The 13211-nt window shown below is 25.9% G+C and overlaps 1 protein-coding gene across 1 annotated transcript in view; it reads right to left on the bottom strand.

The window, feature by feature from the left end:
• Positions 1-4135: 4135 nt before the first annotated feature.
• The window catches only part of LOC122511114, a 31336-nt gene continuing 22260 nt past the window's right edge, over positions 4136-13211 (bottom strand). The window contains exons 6-8 of the mRNA XM_043626174.1: positions 9052-9255; positions 8144-8323; positions 4136-5394 (exon numbers count right to left, since the gene is read on the bottom strand). Of these exons, the coding sequence (XP_043482109.1) occupies positions 4691-5394; positions 8144-8323; positions 9052-9255 (1088 nt within the window). The 3' untranslated portion in view covers positions 4136-4690. The remainder of the gene's footprint in view (positions 5395-8143; positions 8324-9051; positions 9256-13211) is intronic.

Here is a 13211-nt window from a genome sequence, read left to right as displayed (position 1 = left end):
GATAGTAATCTGATTTTATTAATATAGATAATGTTCGTTCACATTAATAACTTTTAGTTTACTATAGCTACACTAAAAAAAGTTATATGATTCAAGTAATTATAATTATTTGAAAAATAATATCTTATTTAAAAAGTTTTTATTTCGATCTAATAAGAATTTATTTCGTTTAAATAATTTTATTTAGTTAAATCAAATAAATCTTAATTGGATTAATTAAATAAATACTTGACTCTAATAAATGAATTTATTTAACACAAATAATTTCTAAATTTTATATTTTTTCATGGATTGCTTCTAAACTTTCTATAGTTGAGTATTACATGTTATTTATTAACATTTTAGCATAATTTTGCAAAAAATAATACTTTATAACTAAAATGGAAATATAAAAATATGGATAGCTTTTAAACTTTATATAATTGAATATTACATGTTATTTAGTCACATTTTAGCATAATTTTTCAAAAATACTTTCTTATAACGAAGATGTAAGTATAAAAATGTTTTGAATATCAAAAAATTGAAAAAATTATAATTGATACCAATTGCTATGAAGCTTAATTCAGTAGTATTTGTGGGCTCTCTGATTTAACTTTTAGAGATATCTTGATCAATGTAAAGACAAAAGTTAAACACGGTGTTTATTTTGGTTTAAAACAATTTCCGGCTTTGTCCAAATTTTTCCTGGTTTATTCGACGGGTTTTTTTTTAATAATACATTTAACAGGGTGTCTACCAACCAGAAAAGACGTAAAATATCAGGGAATTTAATGTAACAGAGAAAAACTGGATCTACTTGCTATACAATTAGTTCGAATTAGACTGTACTATAACTCAAAAAACTGGAGGAAATTTTAGATTGATTTTAATACATTATATTGATTAAAGTACTACAAATTGAGAAATATTGTTTTCTTCATTTGAATTAGTTAAAAATAACTAATTTGATAATAAAAAGTCGGTCACTGTTTCAAATGGTATTATTTTCCTAATGAAATAGACAATAGTAACTAACTATTATTTTTTCCCTGTCAAATCAAATTCCCGGCTATTTTCCGGTTTTCTAGGTTGGTAGATACACTGTTAAGTGTATTATCAGAAACTACAACCCGTCGAAGACGGGTACGACAGCTAGTATATATATATATGTGTAACTGTTTAAAATATTGATTTATTGGGTATTGGATTCTCTCTCTGTTGCGTGTAATTTTGTTTTCTAATGGAATTTATTATTCAAATTGTGTAAATTACGGTGGAAATATTGATGAAACACTGCAGCAATGTGGCCTGAATATTTGGGATAATATTAAGTAGTAAATGTCAGGTTTAGTCAGACAGAATAAAAAATTCCATATTTTTAAGTAGTAAAGGTCAATTTTAGTCAGACTAATATGGCCTGAATTTTTGGTGTGATATTAAGTAGTGAATGTCAAGTTTAGTCAAACGTAATAAAAATTTTCTATTTTTAAGTAGTAAAGGTCAAGTTCTGTCAGACAGAATCAAAAATTGTACATTTTTAAGTGGTAAAGGTCAAGTTCAGTCAGACAGAATTAATATTGCAGCAATATTTATCAAGTGTTGTGACATTAGATATAAAACTAAGTAGTAATAGTCACGTTCAGTCAGACATATTAAAAAATCAATTAATACTTTCTAAATATTTCCCAGTAATGTTTAACATATTTCATGGTATTTTTATCATAGTACCAAGTAGTGAAAGTCAAATCTAGTCAGACATAATCAAAAATGGTCTATTTTTAAGTAGTAAAGGTCAAGTTTAGTCAGACAGAATCAATATTGCAGCAATGTTCATATATTTATGTTGTGGTATTTAGATATAAAACTAAGTAGTAAAGGTCAGGTTTAGTCAGCCAAAATAAAAAATTCCATCAATACTGCCCGAATAATTTCCAAAAACATTTATCATCTCTTGTAATATTTACCATAGTTTTAAGTAGTAAGAGTCAAGTTTAAGTCAGACAAAATCAATTTTGCAGACAATTTTTTTAGAAATATTTTTTAGAAATATTTTTTTTTATTGCAGAAATATTCACCATACCTTGTGGTATTTGCAATAAATCTAAGTAGTAAAAGGCAGGTTTAGTCAGACGGAATAAAAAATTGCAGAAATATTGCCATAATATTTCTTCCATTAATTGTTGCCACATATTTCGGTATTTGTATATGATATATAATTCTAAATAGTAAACATCAGGTTTAATTAGCTGGAACTAATTTAATTTTCAAAACCTTCCAAAGTGTGAGTAGTAAAAGTAAATGTTAATCAGACGAATGTAGATAAATGGTTTCAAATTATATTAAATGTACTATAAGTACATCATTAACGAAAATCTCTTTCATAGTCTTGCATCTTTAGTTTTAGTAGTGAAACATAGTACAAAGTTTTCGGACAATACTCTAGTAGTAAAAGTCAATTATAGTCAGACATTTTATAAAAATTTTCCTAATTTTTAAATTTAATAAAATTTACAGTAAATAATACATCTAGTGAATAAAACTAACAATTTACATAATCTGCATGTAATGAAATGGTACTGAATATAAGAGCTACAGTAAATAAAATTTACAGTAATTAAAAAATACAGTTAATAAAATTTACAGTAATTAAAAAATACAGTAAATAAAATTTACAATAATTAAAAAATACAGTAAATAAAATATACGAGTAATAAAATTTAAAATTAATAAAATTTATAATTAAAAAATTTATTTTGAATAGAATTGATAAATAAAATAAATAAATAAAATACAATTGATAAAATTTATTATGAATAAAAATATGCAATCAATAAAATTTGTAAGCTCGTTCACTACTTAAATAAATAAATGAAAAAATTGAATACAGTAATTAATGTAATTATAAAATTGTTTCTTAGAATAATTTCATTAAAACTGAAATTTAAAATAAAGTCATTAAATGGAGTATTTTTGAGAGAAAGCAGAGAATTGAAGAATCTATAAAAATGAGAAGTAAGACATTGATGTTCGAAAGGAGGAGGGAGAGGGAGAATAAGGGGAGAAATTTTCCCATACTGCTGTAGTGTAAGTAGTAAAGATCAGCTTTCGTCAGACATAAATATTTAAAAAAATGTTCCCGTGCAAGTAGTAAAAATTAACTTTCGTCAGACATAAATATTTTAAAATGTTGCAGTTTAAGTAGTAAAATTAACTTTCGTCAGACATAAATATTTTTAAAATGTTGCAGTGTAAGTAGTAAAAATTAGCTTTCGTCAGACATAACTATTTAAATTTTTAAAAGTATAGGAAACCTAAGTAGTAAAAGTATGTTTTAATCAGACATAAGTAATTACTTTTCAATTATTAATTATATAATATTTAGTATTATATAGTATAAGTTATAATATATAATATATAATAATTATATAGTATAAGTTTCTAGTCAAACAAAACTTTCTTTATAATCTTGACGTAAAAAAAATTTTATTTTCCTGTAATGTTAGTACTAAAAAGTATTAAAGCTCAGTTCCATCAGATATCGGTATTTAAATTTCAAAGTTTATTCATAATGAAAAAATGAAAAATAATTCGTTAAATTAAATTTCAAAGTTTATTTATAAAGAAAAAATGAAAAATAATTCATTAAATAAAATTTTTAAGTTTACTGTTTGTAAGTAGTAAAGATAGACTACAATCAGACGAAAGTATCAATTATTGAATTACTTCAAGTTTTTGAAATAACTTCCAACTGTTAATTAATTCCAAAAAACTACATTTTTTTAAGCTAAAAAATTAATAATTCTAAAATATTTTATTAAAAAATTAGAAAATTTACTTGTACTTGATAAACTGTAACTTCTTATCTGATTATAAATGGTAATAAATTCCCTGATATTAAATTTTATTTGCAGAGATAAGATATGTTAAGATGTTAAGATATTAATATATTAAAATTTGTTAAATTCTCATATTCTCAAATAGAAATTTCGCTGTTAGGAATTTTCTTAATTTGAATTTTACATCCAGTTACGAAAAAAATGAAAAAAATTCTCCTTGGTTTGAAAAATTGTTAACATTCTCTAGAGGATAAAAGGAAAATAGTTTCTGCATTGTTTTATGAAAAGACACAATTTTTTTTTTTTGGAACGAAGAATATTTATTCGATTGTTTACTGTAAACAGTATTTGATTGGATTAATCTCTTAAACGAACGTCTAAGAACATAGGCATCGAGAAAAAGGCCTTCGAAGTTCACCTTTAACATATTGAATTTCGCAACCATTTCTCGACTATTTAAAATTTTTTCTCCTTGCTTCTAAAAACAAGTTTTATTTTCATCACCATGTAATAGATGCGCCTGACGGAAATCGTATACATCTAAATTTATTTACAATGACAACTATAACAAGAAAATTCACATCAATAGGAATTTTCTTCATTTGAATTTTACATCGAGTCAAGAAAAAAGTTTCTCAAGAAAAATTATCGTAACATTTACAAAAGGAAATATTTTCTATATATAAAGAATGAATAGAGGGTTTTTATTTTTATTTACAGTACAGTCGAAACCCTGGTTAGTCCTTGAGTTTTTTTTTTTTTTTTGGTTTGTAGTGAAAACCAAGGGTAAATTTTAGATAATAATATTGATGAAGTTATTAAAAAAATTTTTTTTTATATATTCGTTGAGAATATAGAATTCTGAATGTTTTTTAGTAGGGTCTCCAGACTTGTCGGGGTTTTGGACTTCGGTCCCTTCTGGTTCGAAGGGAATCGTTCGAAATTCTCTCTGAGTCGTCGTCCTTTTTTCGAGTGGTGAGATCCTGTCCCACATTCTCCTTGTCCTGACCTCGTTTTGTACTGAGATCGACGGAGCCTTCGACGCGGATTTTAATGGGCAGGTCAACACGACATGAGACGGTTTGCTCCTGATCGTAGATTTCGGATTCGTTGAGATTCTCCAAACTGGGACGCAGGCGGATTTGACTTTCCTTTTCGGTGAGATCCCTGGAGGCGGTGCTCTCGTCCTGTTCACTTCGCACTGGCGACAATACCGGTGATTCTCGTTCACTTTTTGTTGGACTCTTCGTTTCTTGATCGTTACGATCGTCGACTTCGATACTTCCGTCGGGCGATTCAGGTTGATGATTCTCTGTTTCGTGCGGTGCTTCCTCCTTGGCGACTGATGAATCGGGACTTCCGCTGTTCGCTCGGAGTTTTTTCAGCTCCTCAAGGCGGACTTGATCGGGTCTTTGGAGGCGATGCTGCGCCATTCGGAGAGCGAGAGCGTGCCACTCGGGTTCGAGAATGTACTGCTGCGTGTGGTAGAGGGGATTGTAGAGCCAAGACGATTGCGGAAGCAGGGGGGCGAATATTGAGCCGAACAAGGAATTTGTCGCTCCCAATAGGTGAAGACCTGATAACAATGGAAAATGTTTATTTAGTTTTCTTTCGTTTTTGCAATAACAATGGAAAGTGTTTATTCAGTTTTCTTTCCTTTTTGCAATAACAATGGAAAGTGATTATTAAGTTTTCTTTCTTCAGCTGAAAAAGTTCTATAGAATTTCACTCGAATCATTCTAAAATATGAATTCTAGTGAATATTCTACAGAATTTCCCTAGAATGATTCTTCTTAAAAAAAATTTTCATTAATTCAATTATTATTTTTTTATTATTTATTATTTATTTTATTATTTATTTGTATTTTATTATTTTTTTTTTTATTTAAGAATTTCCCACTGAAATTTTTCTTTCAATCAATTAATTTTTCAAAAGTTCTTCCCCAGCTGAAAAAGTTCTATAGAATTTCACTAGAATCATTCTATATAAATTCTAGTGAATATTGTATAGAACTTCACTAAAACGATTCTATTAAATTTAAATTGAGGAAAATTTTTGAAAATAATTGAAATTTTGACAATAATTTTATTAAAATTTTTTAAAATAATTGAATTTCGAAGAAGAATTTTATTATTTATTTTTTATTTATAAGGATAATTGAAATTTTGACGAGAATTTTTAAAAAATTTTGAACATAATTAAATTTCTACTAAGAATTTTATTACTTTTGAAAATAATTTAACAATTTAAATTCTATTTCTACATGAATTCTATTAAATTTTAGTGATTTTTAATTACAAAGAATATAAATTTATTGAAATAATTTTTTTTAACATTATATTATTATATGGTTAGTACAGGGCTCGAACTAGGTTCGTAAATCCGTAATTTAATTAAAAATGGACAAAAATTTCGTAAATTGTACAATACAATTTAGAGAATTTTAAAGAAATTACAAATAATTGCAAAAATTTAATTATTTTCACAAGTAATAAAATTCTTCGTAGAAATTAAATTATGTTCAAGATTTTTTCAAAATTCTCGTCAAAATTTCAATTATCTACAGAAATAATAAAATTCTTCTCTGAAATTCAATTATTTTCAAAAATTTCAATAAAACTCTTGGCAAAATTAAAATTTCAATTATTTTCAAAAATTTTCCTCAATATAATGATTTTTAATATATCTATTAGTTTCATAAAATAATAAAAATTTCAAAGAAATTCAATTATTTGCGAATTTTTTATAAATTTTTTCGCAATATAATTCAATTATTTTTTGTATTTAAACTATTTCAAAAATTATTAAAATTAATTGATTTAATGAAAAATGTTAGTGAAAAATTCTTAAAAATAATAATTGAATTGAAATAATGAAAAGAATTTTTAAGAAGTACAATACTCTTATAATATAAAATAAAGTAATTATTTTATCACTAGGCCATGTTTAATTATTATAAAACTTGGATTTTTGTACGAGAAAAAAGAAATTATTTTTAAATAATTGAATTCTTTCGACGAATTATAATGATATTCTTTAGTAAAATTACATTCTTTGAGAAATTTAATTAAAATTGTATTACAAATAATTGAAATTCTGAGACGAGTTTTATTTACTTATAACAATAATTGAATTCCTAAAATGAATTTTATTATTTGTGAAAATAATTGAATCTCTATAAAAAAATTTTTTTTTCATGAAAATCATGGAATTATCACAAACAATTTTTTATAAATATAAAAGATTTGTAAATAATTGAATTCCAGTAAAATTTATATTACTTATAAAAATAATTAAATGTTTGCACAAAATTTTATTAACATTTTTCTTATTAAATAATTAAATTCTTTTTGAAAATTTTATTAAAATATTAAATATTAAAAGTCATTGAATTGAGGATAATTTTTGAAAATAATTGAATTTCGGAGAACATTTTTTATTATTTTTAAAGATAATTTAAATTTTTGAAAGAATTTTTATTATAATTTTTTAGAAAAGTCAAAAAAAAATTTTTTAAAGTTTAAATAATTTTTTTAAAATTAATATTTACATACTTATTGCCATTTGTTTTTCCACAGGAATTTAATTTTTTTTAATAATTTTAATCAATGTAAAACTTTTGAAAAATTTAATTATTTCTAAAAATTACAACTGAAATTCTTTCAAAATAAAAATTATTTTTTACAATTTTTAAATAAAATTATTCAAACATTAAAAAGAAAACTCCTACAAAGAATTTTATTATTTTTAAACATAATTAAATTTCTGCGAAAGATTTTATTATATATATGAAAATAATTGAATGATTGTGAAGAATTTTATTATTTCTATAAATAATTTAAATTTCGACGAGAATTTAAAAAATTTTTTGAAAATTATCGAATTTCTGCGAAGAATTTTATTACTTTTGAAAATAATGGAATTTCTCTAAAATTCTCCAAATTATACCGTTCAATTTACAAACTTTTCGTCCCTTTTTAATCAAATTACGGACTTTACGGTCCTTTTTTTCAAAGAAACTGACTTTTACGGATTTGAAGCAAATTTATGGACCTTTTCGGGATTTACGGACCTAGTTCGAGCCCTGTGAAATACAGTCCTTTTTCAGCTGGGTCCTTTTCCAATAACAATGAAAATTGTGTATTTAGTTTTCTTTCCTATTACAATTTGCCTTCATTTGAGGAAAACTTTCAGAAAAATAAAATTTTTTCATAATCCTGACCTTTAGGATTTCGAAAACTTTCCTTATAACTTCTAGAGGTCAGGATTTAAGAAAATTTACTTTTTAAGAAGTAGGTTTTAAAATTTTCGAAAGAATTCAAACCTTGAAAGTGGGAGTGATGTCCAGAGGGACTTGGAGCAGTTGTAGTGGATTCTGCCGGCGGCGTTGGTGCCGTAACGGAAGCTGTAGTCAGAAGACCAGGACCAGGATTTGCTGGCGAAGCATTTGGAGTCGCTTCTCGAACCGAGACACTAATGGGTCCAAGGTCATTTCTCGGGGAGTCTGCAAATGCAAATCGCTTAATTACTGACCTCTTCTATTTCGAATTCAGCGAATCATTGAATTCCTTTTCTTATTTTTATTCCAAAAACTATTTCCGCCACCATTAAATATTGATTTATTTATTTACGATCAATTATATATTCATAGTTTAATTATAAATTAAATGCTTTTAAGTACTGCAAGAAATATTTAGAATCGTAATAACCGTAATCATTTAATCATTCATTTCCTAAATTTGATTTTGAAACTAATTCTAATTATTTCGATTTCAAACCACGAATCTAATAACGTCAATTTAGGAATTTTTCGTTTATTACATATTCGTTCGATAAAATCGAAAATTTATTTTTGTTCCTCTCAAAAAAAATTTTGAAAAGGTTCTTTAAGAAGAAAAAAATTCTTTTTATTAGAAAAAGAATTTGTTTCTTCTTAAAGAACCTTTTGAATATTGTTTTCATCAGAAGAAGAATTTTCTATAATTAAACTGCAACTCTTGAATTTTTAAAAACCTCAGTTTAAATCATTAAAATTCCGCAAAAAGAAAAAAAAAATGAAAAAAATGGTTACAAAGACGAAGGAGGAATTTTTATCCCTGGGATTCTGGGAAAATGTTATTCATTAAATTCTATTTTTCGTTTCTTGATAAAAATTGAAAGAGGAATTTTTATTATAATATGAAAAGTTCGTCAGTGAAATAACTGTTGGGTGTATTATAAGAATTTCCTTACCGTTGGTGGCGGATCCTTGCATCCTTGGAGATCTTTGTTCAATGGAATGGTGGAAGGGATTGAAGGCCGAGGCTGCCCCCGTAGTGGGGTGAGTATGCGAGTGATGACCGGGCGGTGGTGGAAGACAGTGTGGGGGAAGTGCCCCTCTAGGTAAACCACCCCACCCTTGTCCACCTCCTTGATCCAGACTCAGGTGTTGCAAACCTGCGTAATGGAAAGAAACTCGTAACTAAGTATTTCTATTTTACTTCAAGTTTTTTTTATCAATTTACATTTGTTTGGGGTTTTTTGAAAAATATTTTGTAAAAATTCTGATTCCTCATTATAGTTTTATAGTAATTTTTTTTTTTTTGATAATTTTACTTTACTAAATTTTTGTTTTGAAAGACAAACTTATACAAAATTAATAAATTTAATTTTAATACTATAATTAAAATTATGTTATCTTAACTGTAATTATATTGTAAGAATTACAAAAAAAGGCGATTCTCAATAATATTAGTGGAGAAAGTCTATTCTTCTCAGACAATAATACTGTGGAAATTATCAAATTTGTTAATAATTTATTTTAAGATATCTTCAATATTCAATAAAAATAAATAATTTTTTACTCCAAGTAGAAAAAACAAGTATAGTCAGACATATAAATATTAAAATTTCTCTTACAGTAGTAAAGATAAGGTAAAATAAAATAAAATAACATAATTAGGTATAATTCTTAAAAATCCTTTTCTAGTAGTAAAACTCAACTTCAGTCAGACATAATTATTAAAACTCCTGTTCCAGTAGTAAAAATCGTGTTAAGTCAGACATAACTATTAAAATTTCTTTCCAGTAGTAAGAATCAGGTACAGTCAGACCAAATTATTATAATTTCTTTCAAGTAGTAAGAATAAAGTATAGTCAGACGTAATTATTAAATCGCTTATTCTAGTAGAAAAAATCAAATTTAGTCAGACAAATATAAAAAATTTTATATTAGTAGTAAAAATCAGATATAGTAAGACGTAATTATTAAAACTCCTGTTCTAATAATAAAAGTCAAGTATAGTCAGACAAATATTAAAAATTCAATATTAGTAGTAAAAATCAAATATAGTCAGACATAAATATTGAAATTCCTTTTCAAGTAGTAAGAATCAAGTATAGTCAGACGTAATTATTAAAAATTTAATATAAGTAGTAAAAACCAAATATAGTCAGACATAGTTATTAACACTCCTTTTCAAGTAGTAAGAATCAAGTATAGTCAGACGTGATTATTAAAAATTTAATATAAGTAGTAAAAACCAAATATAGTCAGACATAATTATTAACACTCCTTTTCAAGTAGTAAGAATCAAGTATAGTCAGACGTGATTATTAAAAATTTAATATAAGTAGTAAAAACCAAATATAGTCAGACATAATTATTAACACTCCTTTTCAAGTAGTAAGAATCAAGTATAGTCAGACGTAATTATTACAAATTTAATATAAGTAGTAAAAATCAAATATAGTCAGACATAATTATTAAAATTCCTTTTCAAGTAGTAAGAATCAAGTATAGTCAGACGTGATTATTAAATCTAAAGTAGTGAAAAAAAAAACTTTAGCGAAGTAAAAATCAAGTTTAGTCAGATAAAAATATAGAAAATTTTGTTATCTACTTAATATTATTTTGTTGTCTGAATATTAAAATTTCTGTTACAGTAGTAAAAAATAGAGAATAGTCAGACAATCTTAAAGAAATTTTTCTTAAAAAAAATAGAAAAATAGTAAAACTAAAAGATTTAGAAATAGAGAAAAATAGTAGTAAACGTAATTTCAAGTCAGACTATTATTATAATTTATTAAATTCCCCTGAAAGTAAAAATTATTTTTTACAAATAATAAAGAGATAATTCAATTTTCCTTTTTTAAATTTATATAATTTTTTTTTCTTTTTTTGAAACAGAAACTATTGTTTAAATTATCGAATTAAATTTACAGCACTCTGAATTTAGTCAGGCTTTGAGATAAATTGTATTTATTTAAATATATATGCAAATCACGTAGACTGGTTGACACTAGAAAATCAAGCAATTCAGGCGAATCTAGTCTACTCTCGTAGAGTAATGGTCCAATACCCTCATGCAAATAGTAAACTCGTATTTATCTACTAAATAACATTTCTACACGCCTCTATCATTGATTGTGTTTGATTTATATTCAGAAGGAGAAAAAAAAATATTCTTAAAAACAATTTTGCCCTCTCGGTCTAGTAAAAAATCTTTTTTTTTAAACTTAATTTTTTTTTTCTTTTAGAAAAAAATGTTTCGTTTAATTTCCATTTATTTTCAAATCATAAATTCGTCAAGATTTCCAAATAAAAATAAAAATTTGCATTATTTATTTTTAATTAAAAATTTAAAAATGAAAACAATAATAATAATAATAAATAATTTATAAAAGAATAATTTAATAATAATTATGTATTATATTAAAATTATAACATAATAATTATAGTCTTTTGATATTTTTTTCTTTAATTATTTAAAATTTTTATTTTTAACAAAACAAAGCATAAGAATAAAAAAATATTTACTGTGAAAAATAATTTTAAACCAAGCGTTAAATACTGAATTAACAATAGTAATAATTAATTTTATTAACTATAAATTTGTCTATTATTATTATACACAACTGTTATTATTCTTAGTATTAAAACATTATTTTTTTAATTTGTTCATTCATTCATCGTTTTCAGTGAGAAAAAGAATTTAGTTATTTTCATTTATTATATTTAAAATTAATTTTAATTTAAAAAAATATTAAAAAATTAAAAAATTACAATTTAAAATTCAGCGAAAATTTATAATTTTCCACGAAATGAGAAAAGTCCAACGACGATAAAAATTCAAGACGCTGAAAATCATCTTATTCTTAACTCTTAAGAGTAGAATATCGAGGAATCAGTAAGTATATATCTATTTTTATATAGAAAAAAAAACTTGATCAATAATAGATTATAGCAACGTCTGCACAAGACAGTTAAAAAAAAGAAAGAAAGAAAGAAAAAAAAGAAAGAAAAATTTTCCTGAAAGCTGTGAAGCCAACATCAGGTGGGAGACAAGGAGAATACCGGAGAATACGAAAGAGATGGAGACACGAAAGCTCTATGGAAAGAGGGATGATATTCAAGAGTCTAGTGGTGGAATTAGTGGGGATAGAGGGGTAAAAAGCTGGGGAAATTAAAGGGTGGGGATGGACACGGAGTCACTGGTGCGTGGGCGTGGCGGGCGGAGATTGTGGCCTACCGGATTGGTTGGCCGCAAAGCTCCCCTCGAAGGGGTAGGGGGCACTGTGGTAGTTTCACGAAGAGTGAGTGAGAGGTGGGGGGTGGGGGTGCAACTGAAAAAGCTCGTCAGGGGTTAAAGGGGAAATTTTTAAACTCTCTTTAAACCGGATTGCCAGGGACGACACCACTATCTCTTTTGGCGTGCTGCTTGTTTCTATAGTTTTCATTTCTCTCTCTCTCTCTTTCTTTCTGCTTTCTCTCTCTCTTTTCTTTTTCTTTTTTCTCTCTCTCTCTCTTTCTATTTTCTCTTTCTCTATTCTCTCTCTCTCTCTCTTTTCTCTTTTTCTGTCTCTTTTCTCTTCTCTCTCTCTCTCTCTCTATTCTCTTTTTCTTTTCTCTCTCTCTTTTCTCCTTCTCTTTTTCTCTCTCTTTATCTTTTCTCTTTTCTCAAGAGAGAAAGAGTTTCTCTCTTTACTCTCTCGATGAGAAGGCGAGCGAGAGAGAAAATAGAAAAGAGAGAGAGAAAGAAAGAGTGAAAGGGTGAGAGCGCCAACGAGAAAAGAAAACGAGTCAGCAAACGAAGAGGATTAAGAAAGCGATAGGAGACAACGAAACTCGAAAAGCTTCTCCACTTCCAAACTTACCAATACAAAGAGAAGATATTTCAACTCTGAAAATTGTTTGACTTTAAGTTTTTTAAATTCAATGAAATTAGAAACTTAGACTTTACGAAATTAAAAACAACTTTTGGAAATTTTTCTCTTCCTCTTTTCTTTTATAGATAAAATTTTCGATAAAGATTAATTTTCTTTCAACAAACATTTTAAACAATCTTAAAATAAGAAAACTAAATTTTAAAACTAAAATAAGAAAACTAGAGTTTAAATTTTATAACTAAACT

Source organism: Leptopilina heterotoma, unplaced genomic scaffold (genome assembly GCF_015476425.1).
Source record: "Leptopilina heterotoma isolate Lh14 unplaced genomic scaffold, ASM1547642v1 Lhet_80, whole genome shotgun sequence".
Lineage (NCBI taxonomy): Eukaryota > Metazoa > Arthropoda > Insecta > Hymenoptera > Figitidae > Leptopilina > Leptopilina heterotoma.
Note: the sequence above shows the minus strand (reverse complement) of the source record. Positions and strands in the feature narration are given on the sequence as shown.